A 14,291-nucleotide genomic window follows, 5' to 3' on the forward strand; every position below is an offset into this window, starting at 1 on the left:
CATGACATCTTCCCCTCAAACCAAACGACTAATCCAAACTCACCAATATCTTCAACTGCATCAATGAAATAAAGTCCTGGATGGCAGTAAACTGACTTCAACTAAACAAAGCTAAACCTGAAATCATTCTCTTTGGCCCCTCTGACAACATCAACCTGATATCCAACAGTATTGGCAACCTGTCCACTCTTGTCAAACCTCATGTCAAAAACCTCGGTGTCATTTTTGATTTTGCACTCAAGTTTGATAAACAGGTCAACTCAGTAGTCAAAGCCAGTTTTTTCCAACTTCGCACCATCTCAAAAATCAAACCATTCCTCACTTTCAAGGACCTAGAAAAAGTCATCCATGCTTTCATTTCCATTTGTTTAGACTATTGCAACTCTCTTTACACTGGAATTAATCAGTCATCTCTCTCCCGTTAACAACTAGTACAAAACGCTGCAGCCAGACTCTTGACAGGTACCCGAAAGAGAGACCACATCACCCCTGTCCTAGCCTCTCTCCACTGGCTGCCAGTGCAGTACTGTATTGATTTTAAACTTCTTTTATTCGTATACAAAGCCCTGAATGGAATGCCCCCCTCCTTCATGACAGAACTTTTAACCCCTTACTCCACCTCCAGACCTCTCAGGTCGGCTGACCTAGGGCTTTTAACTGTTCCACGCACTAATTTTAAACTCACGGGTGACTGTGCCTTTGCGGTCGCAGCCCCCAGACTCTGGAACAGCATTCCCCCCTCTGTCAGACTTGCCCCCTCCATTGACTCTTTTAAATCAAGGCTAAAAACGTTCCTTTTCACAAAAGCTTTTGAGTCCTCCTGATGTTGCCTTTATTGCCTTTAACTGTACAGCACTTCGGTCAACTTGGGTTGTTTTTAAATGTGCTTTATAAATAAATTTGACTTGACTTGACTTGATATTGATCACAGGCCCCTGAATCGCATTGAATGGCAATCGTATTGAGGCAGACTTTGTAATATCTGCAAATACCACAACTTGTCCAAAGACTCTAAGTAATATTGTATCATGATGAACAACTGGTGATTTACATTCCTGGTGTAGAAATTATTTGTACTTGTAGAAAACAAATGTCTAAATGAAATCAATCATCATCAAAAGTTGACTAAAATTTATGTAGCAGTTCAACTTAGGACCCAAATGCAAACACAGCCAGGAAATGGGGAATGGTTAAAGGCAATTTATTGCAATTTGAAGATGGGAGGCTGAAGGCTTGAGTGGAATGATGGCTGAGGTGGGCTGGGAATGGCAAAGCAGAGGAGGCAGAGGGGCTGAAGACAGAGCAGTCCAAAGTCAGAGGCAGAAGACGAGAAAGATTGGGAATAGGGGTCCAAAAAGTGCAATAGACCAAGTGTCAAAAAACGTAGACGTTTGCCTTGTTATCTATACCGTAGAGGTGACTGAGCAATCTGGCAGATTCTGGACATCTGAGCCAGGGTTTTATACTGCAGTGGCTTGATTGTAGATGTTGTTGAGGTGTGCAGGTTCAGCAGCTGCTGGCACTCAGGAGGATTGGCAGGCTGCTGCTCGCAGGTTTGCTTCATCTAAGCCTGAGGTTGATCGCTTGCTGAGCGTGTAGCAGGAAGGAGAAACATCGCGTGTCCTTTTGTGAATAAAGTCGTGGACGTTGAGGCACAGTTTATTCAGAGGCTGTTGCGTAAGGAGAAGGTGATTAGACCCCGTTTGGATTTCTCCCCTTAGGAGTAGGCTATCTGTATTAAAGATACAATTTCACCTCACACTCTATCATTTATCTAACAATCTGTTCCACTGTTATATCAAATACACATCGTGGATTTACATGATTTACATTTTCTTCGGCAGCGGCAGTTTTCTTTCTAACATCAGAGACACTGAACACATCAGTGAGGCAACGGTTTGTCGGGGAGTAAGAAAAGTGACTCTGACTCTGGAAAGACCTTTGCCAACTTTTGTGGTTTTCCCTGGGCATAATCAGAATTGATCAAAATGCCTGCCACGGGGGATTGGTGGCTTAGTGGATGGAGCAGGCGCCCCATGACCTGATGCTCATTCCTTATTGCAGTGGCCGCGGGGTCAAATCCAGCCTGCAGCCTTTCGCTGCGTGTCGTTCCCTCTCTCCCTTAACATTATGCTGTTTTGCCATTAAAGACAACAAAAGCCCAAAAAATAAACTTTAAAAAAAAGAGGAATTCCATAGAACTGCAGGTTTGTCAGTGTTAATCAGAAATGAATCTACGTGGATTCATTATGCAATAATTCATGAATACTATTTTTATATTCAAAGATTCTGTGGTGTAATTGGCTCATTTATGGGACTCATCATAGCTCCATCTGGGAATAAAGGAGATTATGTGAATCAGAAGTCATTCAGCAATTCAATTAACCTCAGCCTAATATTGACAGAATTATTTAAGTACAAGCAAAACTTTAACCAGTCTGCTCAATATCTTTGTGTTTGATTTTGAGTTGCTACCCAGTGTATTTGGGCTCCATCAGATTACAGCTGAATAAGAGAATATAGCAAATTATATTATATTATATATTATATATGATGGCTTGCGGTGCTCGCCGTGAACGCGCTTCCCTAAGGCTGAACATACGCAGAGTTGTTTGAGCTTATTCTGATCAGCTGTTACTAAACCGAGAGTTTCCTAGCTCAGGCTCAGTCAACTCGGAGATTGGGATTAAGCTCAGAGTTTGTTGAGCCCGCTTTCTGAAATAGGGCCTAGGTAGGGGAAATGGGAAACACAAGGGAGAGGCACTTTTGTGATTTGTAACTTTTGTGTTTTATATCCTTTGTTCTGTTTTTTTCCTCTGTGAACATTATTTTTCTTAGCTGTTAAATTAGACTACCTTCACTGTTGATTGTTGAGGATGTTTTTACTGGGAGCTGAATTATCCGCAGAGGTCTGTGTCTGTACATAGGACTGGACCTTGATGATGTTTCCACCTCCCGTGGTAAGCATGTTGGACAGTGTTTTTGCATGCTGAATCATTATGTTCTCTGATATCAGATTCGTCTTGCAATAAACATGTTTAAACAAGGACAATAGAGGCTCATCAAGTTGCTCTTTTATTCATTTAAGTAAAGATTTGCCTAAAGTACAAGTTTATCACATCATGTTCTATATGCATCTGGATCTAGATGCCCTTTTGAATACACAGCCATAGATACTTATGCTAACTGAATACTAATACTAAATGTAGTGTTGATATTACTCTACCCCTACAGTTTTGGTAGCATATCATAACTAGTTAGTTCTAACAAAATCACTTTATATGTTCCACAGTATATTTAACACCATGTACCCCAAGCTCAAGTTTTGTTTCAGGACTAAAGTCAGTAGATACTCAGCAGTTACAAAAAGAGTAGAGTTTATTCCTCTTTCCCTCTAAAAAGCCAATTGGTTTTACCTCACCATATCCTTGTTTTTTTTATTGTCATTACATTTTTTACATTTTTTTTATTGGTACCTGATTCGTACAGCAACATATTAAAATTGTTACCATACCACAGGCCCATCCATCAACACACAACCTACTGTATTTGCCATATGCTAAGTATATCGCACCCCCCAGCATGCAAGACCAAGGCTGAGAAATTCATGGATATAATGTGTCATGCAGAATGCGTTCCTCAGACTTTCTTAAATGGTTATACTGTTCTCTATCTCAGCAGGATTCAGATATGTGTAGGGTACTTCAAGCTGGGAGTTTCTTGCTGTAATTGCTTCACTGAGGCAGGACAGCGCTGCTTGAAATTCCTTAATCATCTGCTTAGGGGCAGGCTCATTGAATCGGTCCTCAGGGTATGAACCCAAGGTAACCTACCAAAGTGACAAAACAAGAAAGGAAATTAGACTGACGACATTTCATGGTAAAAAAGTACACCAAACTGAACACTAAACTTACAGTATCCGTGTACTTGCTCGTCAGTAGCCACGACAGATCTGCAAAGCTGACTGTCTCGCCAACATCTGGGAGGGTCTCCAAAATTGTTTTCATGCTTGACTGCCCCTTAGTTGTAGGAGGTGGTTTGCGAAGCAGGAGTGAGCCATTGGGCACCCAGGAGTAGTAGTCGTACTAAATTATGAAAGAAGCTTTAATGTATTTCTCTCATTTTTTATTTACATTTTATTTCATTATATATTGTGAGGTTGTGGGCCCAATTTTGATGGGAAACTAATTCATTAAACTTATTCTAATGTTAAACATTAAAGAAAAATGGATGTAAGCCTACATAGGAAATGCACCTTTGTACTGCTGAGCTAATGCCCTACTAAAATAAATTATTTATAGTAACAGTTGAAGCAGACTACAGATCTGCCAATTTTTGATACATTTCAAACAATATTTACAATTTGTTATTTACAATCACACAATATACAGTATATGTATTCAATTTCCCCAACTGTTTACCTGCCCATTGTTTACTGCAGCATGTTGAGCCGTTGATGTAAAGATCACCATGGTGATGAACTTGATCACTTCCTCGACAGTATAAAAGCACGCTGGAATCTCTGTTGGCAGCACAGTTATTATCAGTTAATTATTAGTATTCACTATGCATTAAAAAATGTAGAATATCAGAGGCTCCTATGAAGTGTATGCATGTATCAGATTTTCATTCCATATGTGTGTGTATATATATATATATATATATATATATGTATAAAGATATACTTTTATTATGTATAGTCAAGTGTAATTCTAAATATTTACACTTTCATTCTATATAATCATACTTTCATTCAATATATTCAGTTCCATTTAAGTTAAATACCTGAGGCTTCATTCCCAAAGAAGCCATGTGTGAATATCTCACTGATCCATTCCTGCAGCTCAGTGTCTCTACACACATCACTGTCTGAGGGATAATAGTACTCCACTACTGCCTTCACAAAGCTGGGGAACACAAAACAATTTCATTTAAAATTTTAAATAGTTACATTTGTATATGAAAAATGACAGAGAGACAGTTATCAAGACAAGACACAGGAATTCTTGAACCCACTCTCTACACTTAAGCTGTTGCTTGTAAAAAAAAATAAAATAAAATAAAATAAAATAAAATTTAACCTGTTGATGATGTTCCACACCTTCAGGCCATCATCTCTGTAGTAGTTGTTGGGTATGGACTCCAGTCCTCGTGCAGCGATGTTCTCTGGGAGACAGAGGAAGCTGTAGGTCATCTCAGAGTGAGACCTTCTCATGACCTCTGTCAGTCCGTCACATCCAAGTGAGCTCTAATGAGTATTAGTACACAATATTCACCATCAAACACGTTTCTTGAAGTTAAAGCAATAATAATTATAAAAGTGTTTACATTGTTAAAAAAAAATCAAAGGCTGAAATTTAGTTGTGTACAATAAAATTTTAATAGTCTGAATATTCAGAAATATATATTTAAAGAGCCGTACTATATTCAGACTCCCCTCAGGTCCAAAGAGATGTATGCGGGCTCCAATGTTTACGTCAAGGGTGTACCGGAAGTGTGGAAACAGCAGCTGTACAGACAAAAGGTCAGAATAAGATGCTTAATTGAGCAAACAGGCAGCACATCCTGGGTGTGTCAATCCCCAAGAAAGCCATGAGCAACAAAATGGTGGGCAAGTATGGGAATGAGATGGAACAATTAACAGTGTGCACTCAGGCTCAGAAAATCCAAACTTGTAAAAATTTGGAGTCTTGTAGGCCCTGTACTCTACATTTGCGTAAAACCCCCACCTCCGTTTTTCCTCCTTATTGCTTGATCCTACAATTTCTATTAATATCCTTTAGTTATGTGTTTATCATTCAGTGTAAAAGATTTAATTGAAATTGAAAATTAAATGTTAGACTGTGATTTCATCAGTTCAGATCAAGGGAACAGAAGAGAGAGCAACAGCATCATGATTTCTGCTGTGTAATTTTACCTTGTAGAGGGGATGAATCTCGGAGAAGCAGCGGACAGCAGCAACAGTAAAGACCTCTGCCAGAAGGTGAGTGTTCATCAGGTGTTGAACTGCTTGATGATCCATGGAATCTGCATTTTTAATAAACATCTTGGCCAGCAGCCAGTCAGTCTCTGGGTCACTGGGCAGAAAGATGGGGTTCTGCTCAGAAGGTTGTTGATGCAACTGGAATGTGATAAAAACATGTTTAATCTTTATATTCAAACTGGTGCAACAGGATTTCTAAAAAACTTGCAATAAAAATTCACCTACATTCACTTAAAGCACCCATCCAAGCTCACCCAAACTAAACTGAAAACTGTTTTTTCTCAATTTTTAGTACATGTACATTTTTCCCCAATAGTCCCCAATGTAAGGTTTCAACACGCTGAAATAAAAGTTGTTTTTTCACCTTTGCCTGAATATTTAAAAAAAAAAAAAAAAAGATGCTGCAGATGCCTAAAACTGGACAGTATTAACTGGAAAACACAACAGGGCCATATCATAGAGCTTCACATATTCCAAATTCAAAGTAAATGGCAGTATCACAGAAATTTAACATTTTACAATGAGTGAAAAACTAATAAACACAGACAGAAATGTCTATTTAGGAGCTAACTGTACAGTAGCATGCAAATGTTTGGGCACCCCAAGACATTTGAGCTCTCAGACAACTTTTACCAGGGTCTCAGACCATAATTAGCTTGTTGAGGCTCTGGCTTGTTCAGAGTTATCATTAGGAAAGGCCAGGTGATGCAAATTTCAAAGCTTTATAAATTCTCTGACACCAGAAACCTTGTCCTGTCAATCAGCAGCCATGGGCTAATCTAAACAGATGCCCAGCGCTCTAAAAACTAAAATAACTGATGCCCACAAAGCAGGAGAAGGCTATAAGAAGATAGCAAAGTGTTTTCAGGTAGCTGTTTCCTTAATGTAATTAAGACATGGCAGTTAGCAGGAACTTTGGAGGTCAAGTTGAGGTCTGGAAGAAAATGCTCCAAGAGAGCTGCTCGTAGGATTGTTACAAAGGCAAATCAATCAAAGGCAATCAGTTTGACTGCAAAAGACCTGCAGGAAGATTGATCAGACTCTGGAGTGGTGGTGTACTGTTCTACTGTGCAGCGACACCTGTACAAATGTGACCTTCATGGAAGAGTCATCAGAAGAAAACCTTTCCTGTGTCCTCACCAAAAAATTCAGTGTCAGAAGTTTGCAAAGGTACATCTAAAAAAGCCTGATGCTTTTTGGAAACAAGTCCTGTGGACTGATGAAATTAAAATAGAACTTTTTGGTGCAATGAACAAAGGTATGTTGGAGTAAAAAGGGTGCAGAATTTCATAAAAAGAACACCTGTCCAACTGTTAAACACAGGGGTGGATTGATTGTGATCTGGGCTTGTGTTGCAGCCAGTGGCACGGGAACATTTCATAGGTAGAAGGAAGAATGGATTCAATTAAATTCCAGCATATTCTGGAAGCAAATATCACACCATCTTTAAAAGAAGATAAAGAGAGGATGGCTTCTACAACAGGACAATGATCCTAAACCTCGAAATCCACAATTGTCTACCTCATGAATCGCAAGCTGAAGGTTCCGCCATTGCCCTCACAGTTCCCAAACCTAAATATCATTAAAACTCTGTGAATAGACCTAAAAGGAGCAGTGCATGCAAGACGCCCACCTCAGAGCTAGAAAGCCTTTTGCAGGAAGAATGGGTGAAAATCCTCCAAACAAGAATTGAAAGACTCTTAGCTGGTTACAAAAAAGCGTTTAGAAGCTGTGATACTTGCCATACTGTGATACTTAGTAGTGGGCGCTACTAAGTACTGACCATGCAAGATAAGTAATCTTGGTTAAAATGTTGAATAACTTTAACTTTAACTTCATGTCTTTTGGAAATAAGTTCTTACTAAACTACTCATAGCTACTGGAAACATTTCCAGAAAACCTGAATTGATAAGAAAAACTGTTTTTCCCTGCCTTAAGGCGACATAGGAACCATTTGTTTATCATTTCTGTACATGTATAACAGTCTATGATGACAATGAGGGGTTAAAATCTACTGTGAAGCTTCGGAGTGTAATTGACTACAAGACCCATAAGCCTCGGGTCAGCTGGGCAAATTACTGGGAATGTGTTCCTTTAGTTCAGGCCGTGGTTGGCTATTGAGGCCATAGCAACAGCATTGGAAGCTCCTATTGGCTCAAGTAAGGTGTTAATGGAGAGGCCAAGAGCTCGCTTGATTCTGAGATGCACCAGTCAGTTTGTTTACATGCAGGACAGACAAATTAGGGATAATATGTTGAGAAATATTAACATTTGAATTGTATTCCGTGAATATCTATGCATATAATAATGTGGACTAAATATTTTGCTGAATTTAGATTAGATTAGATTTAGATTTATTGTCAGTGTGTGAGAAATGAAATGGGAGCTGTTTAATGCGTGATTCAGTCTGGACAATATGGATATGTGGATGATGATGATAACACTTCATAGGTGAGTAATAACTGTTTGTTTTTTGTCTGACAGAAGCATTTATTGAGTCTGCTGTGGTGGTTCTATTTTTGTATTTTGAAATGGTCCGCATTAATGATGGCACCACAAGGAGAGTAATTTTCAGACAATATACTGTATGAGTGAACAACTTAAATACAACAAATACAGCTGTTGTTTTACCTATCATAACCACCAAAAATCACCTTAAGGGCTGTTTGATTTCTAGATATTTAAATACCTGTATTGCTATTGGCATCAGTTTGTTTGCTGGGTTCAAGTAGAGCAAACATAGACCAGCAGTCACATGCAGAGGTTCACCATTGTTGGCTCTCGGGGGTATTCCATCCATCTTCTTCTGGTCGTACAGGAATATATTGCCTTTCTGTATGGAAAGAAAAGACCGTAGAAAGAAATGTTTAACAAAGCAAGCTATAGGATTCATGGAATTTTCACTTCGACATTAAAACACTCAAATCTTCTCAACAGAAACATTAGCCACTCTCCTGTCATACCTCCATTTCCTCCTCCAGAGAGCTTCCCTCTACTAGGAATGGGCTCACCATCTCCTCTGTGACTGGAAAGTTTGAGGGAAGCTCAGAGCAGCGCTTGATCACATTCGGGTTGAGTCCATTCAGAAACTGGAATCCATAAAAGGCATCTTCCTTCCAGTGATCTGCAACATACTCTGGAAGAATAGCAACTGGTCAGTTTAATATCCAATATACTTTTCTTTCTTGAGGTTTGAAGTACAACATGATGATCATTATCATTTAACTAAAAAAAAGATTGATGTTTTTTTGGTCTGAAAATCTTTGACTTTGTGCAACTGAAATAATTTTATCCAACAGGAAGGAACTGCATCTGATCTAATGTATGTCAACATTTGGTCATTTTTAAACATTAAAGAAATTCATTCACAACTTTTTGTATAGACCCAGTTGAATATTGTAATAATAATGTGGTTATCACAGAATCCTAATGAACAAGCTTCATTCTGATGCGATATTCCCACCTTGAACAGGCAGTGCAAAAGGGGCTACAGATGCGAAGATGCACAGTAACAACAATAAAAACATTCACAGCTAATAATAATAGTACAGATATGTCTGATAATAAGTGATAGAATAATATGAAGAGTAGCAACAATAGCAGTAATGGTGATAAAAGCTTGACTAATAATCTAATAATGATCTCATAGTATCTGTCAAATACTTGTATGCCGTCACTTGCTTTGAATCTATGACGGTGACATTGCTGTGGTGAGTTATGCTGCAGAACTGAAAAATGGGTGACAAAATCTACCTGATACTGTTGTCTTTTTCCACCAGAAGATTTTTCTTATGTCTTCAATGCTTTCCCATTTTTCAGCAGATCCAAGCAGCCCTTTAAGCTTGAGTTCAATGACGCTGAAGAAAGACAGGGTAAGAAAAAAAAAGATTAACATAGCAGGGGACTGAACAAATATTAATCCTTTTAATGTACTTTTTTGATTCAAAACATAGAAAATATGGTTATTTTGAAATCCAGTTCTGTTCATCATATATATCTATGTAGACCTACTTTAACGTTTTTGTATCTTCTAGTTCATTGTGTCTGGACTTAGAGAAACGAACTTCAGCTGGGAGCTCAGTTGCTTTCTCAAAATGGATGATGTGGGGTAGTCCTTCAGCCATAATTTTCCATCTGCAAATAAATAAATAAACAAACAAAAAAAACATGAACAGTTACAGAAAAGCACTTAAATATGTCTCTAGATCAACCCAGTCTCCTTCCGATGGTGTTAAATACCACAGCTTGGTTATTAATTTCTGCGTCAGACTCCAATGAAATAGAAATGGACATACTTTCGTGGTGGTATAATACGCTGCCGGGAAACGTTTTCTAACACCGCCGATTGGCATTAGTTTGAAACACAGCTGAAGACAAATTGTAACTTAAGGAGCAGGAAAGTCCCTGTAGGGTGGGCTCGAGGGGCAGTGGTTGGGTCCAACAAACACAGGACTTTCACACGGGAGACCACAGAAACTGTGAAAATGGAAGTGTATTTTGAAAAGACACAATGCATGTAGCAGGTGTAAATTAACCTGGTCTCCCATGACATCAACGACAGATGCACCCAGGGTACCCAGTGCGTCATATGTAGACATCAAGGGCTCTAGGTTCCCGGCGCAGCACAGGGTGGCGAACCCCGCGCAGAGCTAGTTTCGAGCAGCGCAACCCGAGGCATGCTCAGTTTGGTAGTTTGGCAGACCGAGGTGCGCTGAGATGGGTCCATACCTGCAGCTCTAGCTACATGGTGTACTGCACAGATTGAAACTTACTGGTAAAAGCTCTTTTTCATTGTCAGCTCTTTTCTGCGGTGTTCAATCAACAGGGGATGGTCCTCCTCAAAATCCTTGATGGCTGAGGCATGAAAAAACAGTCAAGTCAAAAAACTATGAAAAAAATCAAAAATTGTCAACAAAACAAGAAATATGTGAAAACAAATGAATCTATTTGGGGTGTAACAGTACACATGTTCATATTGAAGCATTCAATGCAAGTCTTTCAGTTTGGTATAGCATTACACACCAACAATACCTTGAGCTATTCTATTACATTTGGAAAATTAAATATATAGTTTAAGCTGTGTTTAATATGTTCTCAACAAGGCAGCCCACAGGAGGAAACAGGCAACATACTCTCTGCCCCTCCCACCCCAAACCAGAACATTCTACTCCAGTGAGACACACTAGGAGGCAGCTACACTAAGCTAGGTTATTACAAGATGATTAGTAACGCCATTTCCAGACGAAAAATAGAAGATCCCCTAATAACCTACAGGTCTGGTGTTTGGAGCTACTTTGGTTTTGCTGTGTATGGAGAAAGGAGTTTATCACCTATTTTTTAAAAAAAAAAACTATGTACATGTGCAAATTTTGGTTTATATAATTAGAAACTGGCGAGTATAGCTCTGACATCAATGTGGTACAAGAGAAATGGGAAAAGGACTTTGGCGATTTATTCTCTGGTAGTAATCATTCAGCCTTCGATGATAATTTTCTTTAGACTATATCGGACACAAAGCCAATGTTGGAAGATGAAATGAACAAGGACTTTTTGGTTGTAATTTATATCTGAATGCAAACTTTAATATAGAGGAGGTTAAAAGTCATTGATAAGGCCAAATTAAAGAAATCAGCCGGAATAGATGAGATTTCTTACGAAGTCCTGAAGTCTCCAAGATTATTTAGAATTCTGTTTGAGTTATTTCAATTTTGTTGTGATCATGGCATCATTCCTGTTCAGTGGTATAAATCTATCATAAAGCCTATCCCTAAGTCATCTAGAAATGACCCCAAATCACCACTTAGCTACAGAGGTATAAGCCTTATTAGTAATGTTTATAAACTATATTCTGTTCTACTAAATAATAGATCAGTTGGTCATTTAGAAAGGTCAGGATTGCTGGTAGATGAGCAAAATGGTTTCGGGGAACAAAGGGCCTGTATAGACCACATATACTCTGTCACTTCTGTTATCAGAGAGGGGGGGTGAGCGAGAGGTCCGCCGTCGTTTCTAACATAATGTTACAGATAATTGTTTTATGTGTTTTAATGTGTAGGTTTTCAAAGACGTTTATGTTGAAATAAAAATACCTACAAGTAAATATGTTTCCTTGTATAAATACATATACAAGCATGTTTCCTTGTATTAACGGTCCCTGTGGCCGTGGACCGTGGGCCCTCTCAGTGTGGATGGCCCCCAGAGGTGGCTTTTTCCTTGCCTCGGGTCTCAGTGCTCGGCCATGTCTCTTTAGTGATAGCTAGTGTGTGTGTGTGTGTGTGTGTGTGTGTGTGTGTGTGTGTGTGTCTCTGTGTCTGTGTGTGTGTCTGTGTGTGTGTGGGTGTGTGCGTATGTGTATATTTATGTATCTCTATGTGGGGGGGAGGGTTGGGTTTTCTCTTTTCTTTTTGTTTTCTGTTTTGGATCTTTGTTGTTCTTAACCTCTGTGAGGCACTTTGTGTTACTGTCATATGAAAAGTGCCATATAAATAAAGTTGATTTGATTTGATCTGATTAGTTTGCCCTCTTGTGGACATAATGCAAAAAAAAAAAAAATTCGAATGGTTCGAACCTATGAGTTATTTTTAGAAGGAATATTTGAACGTCATTTTTGAGCAATTTTGACAGCCCTACTCAGTTCCCAGTCTTTTCAGGTTTTCAACAAGTATTTTCTAACATGTATGATGTGCTTTGAAAGACATCACTGATTTTGCTACACCCAGACATTGGTGAGCCCATTTCAGCCACACTGTAATTCACTTTGTACGACAAATAATGTTACTTTTCATACATGTAAAATTTTAAAAATCTGGGAAATTTCTGTAGCATTTCTACCAAACTGTGAATTTTGTGAATGTTACACCCCTGATATCTATGAATCTTAATTTTCATTATATATAATAAGTTATTTGAAGAAGTTGAGGCAGACCTTTCCCTCCTCTCAGTTCCACCAGTTCTCCCCTGGAGATCCATCTGTAACAGGGGAAAAGAATGGCATCTCCTTCTGGAGTCGTCACCACTATTTTGGAGAAGTACCACTCATCTTCTGGGAGAAGCAAAAAAGGATCTTTCTCCACCTTGACCAGCAGAAGTCTCCCCAGAGATAAATTGGTTTTCATGGTGTAGGTCCCCATCTTGGAATAATAATTATTATAAATATTATAAACAAAGTTAGCAACATTTGTCCAAAAGGTTTTTTCAGTTGAGCCAGACAGAGTATTAAAATGTGTTAGTCTGACTTTGAGAAATTTGATATAGTACGATTTCATCCATGCTAACATGTTGACATGTTTTTTGAAAAGTCTGGTTTTAGTCAGACTAACACAATAAATTGGTTTTCTCTAATGTCATGTAAATGTACTGAGTAATGTTCAACTGGATTTGACTTACTGTTCCACTTCCAAAGTCGATGCCAAAATTGTCCAGCTCAGTTCTTTCACTCTGCCCTTCAGTTCCAATTAAAGTGATATATATGTGGTCCCATGTTCCTGCATCTTCCATGTGACCAGTTGTCACCTCTAGCTTGTACTCAGCCATGGTCACTCTGTGGTAACTGTTAAGAAAAAGAAACAAAATAAAAGTTCTACATTGTGGAGTTAGTGTTCCAACACTCTGCAGAAGGAAACTTCTTTTTAAACTTGCAAATAATGAATTTACTAAAAGCATTCACTATAAATATTTGCCACAGATATAAACAAAAAACTTTTTCATGTTTAACTTTGTCAAGTTTAATCTTACATTGTTACATGTAGAGTGTTTTGATCATCAACTATCATACCATGAGGAATTATGAGTAATGTTCTTACCTACACCTTCAGATGGAGGCTGTTTTTACCACCTCTTTGTCAGGTCCAGGTTTTCTTTGTCTGTTGTCTTGTTCTTGCTCTCTGTCTCTTTATGTTGCAAGCCCCTCCACCCTAATTTGCTGACGTAACTCAAAGCAGTCTTGTTTTTCTGGTTCTCCACTTTGCCCCGAGCTTAAAAACAACCAGATGTCTGAAAAAAACACACTTCAATGAGTATCAGTTCTGTATGATGAATAAGTCACTTGATACGTAATGAAAAAGTGTGAATGCGAGGCGACTATTGAGGGATCCAAATGCTTCAGGCAGACAGGGGGAGTTGGATGATATACAGACAAAAGTTAACATACATAGGCTTAAAGGCATGTATAGCAAGTCTGAACAGATATAACTGAGGGGGAAGGGGAAACAGGAATGGAGCAGGGAAAAGGACATAGCCAGACAAGTTCTAGTTTACTGATACATTACCGTTTTTTGAGAGCCTTTAAATGTCATCTCAAACAGGCTGC

The 14,291-nt window shown here is 38.7% G+C and overlaps 1 protein-coding gene across 2 annotated transcripts; it reads right to left on the reverse strand.

Moving 5' to 3' along the window:
* Positions 1 to 3,062: 3,062 nt before the first annotated feature.
* LOC117270324 (hydroperoxide isomerase ALOXE3-like) lies at positions 3,063 to 13,986 on the reverse strand. 2 transcript variants are annotated; one of them, XM_033647849.2, is made up of 15 exons: positions 13,786 to 13,986; positions 13,370 to 13,532; positions 12,909 to 13,113; positions 10,756 to 10,837; positions 9,995 to 10,117; positions 9,737 to 9,840; positions 8,947 to 9,119; positions 8,673 to 8,816; positions 5,918 to 6,121; positions 5,423 to 5,509; positions 5,082 to 5,248; positions 4,786 to 4,907; positions 4,422 to 4,522; positions 3,915 to 4,085; positions 3,063 to 3,829 (listed from the first exon to the last, which is right to left on the reverse strand). In XM_033647849.2, the coding sequence occupies exons 2-15, from the start codon at positions 13,514 to 13,516 to the stop codon at positions 3,650 to 3,652; spliced, it is 2,010 nt and encodes a 669-aa protein (XP_033503740.2). In that variant the 5' UTR covers positions 13,517 to 13,532; positions 13,786 to 13,986; the 3' UTR covers positions 3,063 to 3,649. The 2 variants fall into 2 exon arrangements, with proteins under 2 accessions (XP_033503740.2, XP_033503741.2); XM_033647850.2 differs by having other exon boundaries at positions 13,790 to 13,887.
* Between the last annotated feature and the right edge of the window lie 305 nt (positions 13,987 to 14,291).

The sequence above is a fragment of the Epinephelus lanceolatus genome, chromosome 13 (assembly GCF_041903045.1).
Source record: "Epinephelus lanceolatus isolate andai-2023 chromosome 13, ASM4190304v1, whole genome shotgun sequence".
NCBI lineage: Eukaryota > Metazoa > Chordata > Actinopteri > Perciformes > Serranidae > Epinephelus > Epinephelus lanceolatus.

Excerpts from the sequence above, each read along its gene's own strand:
- LOC117270324 (XM_033647849.2), bottom strand. The coding sequence starts at position 13,516 with ATGGCTGAGTACAAGCTAGAGGTGACAACTGGTCACATGGAAGATGCA. Across the intron at positions 10,838-12,908 it reads GGAACTGAGAGGAGGGAAAG|CCATCAAGGATTTTGAGGAG; the intron begins GTCTGCCTCAAC and ends TTCATGCCTCAG. Across the intron at positions 4,086-4,421 it reads CTGCAGTAAACAATGGGCAG|TACGACTACTACTCCTGGGT; the intron begins GTAAACAGTTGG and ends TTCATAATTTAG.